The following is a 206-nucleotide window of genomic DNA, read 5'->3' on the forward strand; positions in this document are numbered from 1 at the left end:
AAGCAGCAGCAACAGCAACAGCAGCAGCAGACTGCGTACAGTCCATGGGGGGGAGAAGCCGTCGGGGGTTTCTCCTGCAGCTGCCAGCGCGCGCCGACCTGAGACACAGCAGCAGCAGCAGCAGCAGCAGCAGCAACAGCAACAGCAGCAGCAGCAAATAGCTAGGATGGGAGAGGGACTCTTTCGTTGTTGTTGCTGCTTCTTCT

The 206-nt window shown here is 59.2% G+C and overlaps 1 protein-coding gene across 1 annotated transcript in view; it reads right to left on the bottom strand.

The window, feature by feature from the left end:
- EMH_0060100 (uncharacterized protein) overlaps positions 1–46 on the bottom strand; it is a gene marked incomplete at both ends in the record, with an annotated part of 868 nt that extends 822 nt beyond the window's left edge. The window contains one exon of the mRNA XM_013497757.1: positions 1–46. Within this exon, the coding sequence (XP_013353211.1) occupies positions 1–46 (46 nt within the window).
- Between the last annotated feature and the right edge of the window lie 160 nt (positions 47–206).

This window comes from Eimeria mitis, genomic scaffold (assembly GCF_000499745.2).
Source record: "Eimeria mitis Houghton genomic scaffold, Emh_scaff2903, whole genome shotgun sequence".
NCBI classification, from domain to species: Eukaryota; Apicomplexa; class Conoidasida; order Eucoccidiorida; family Eimeriidae; genus Eimeria; species Eimeria mitis.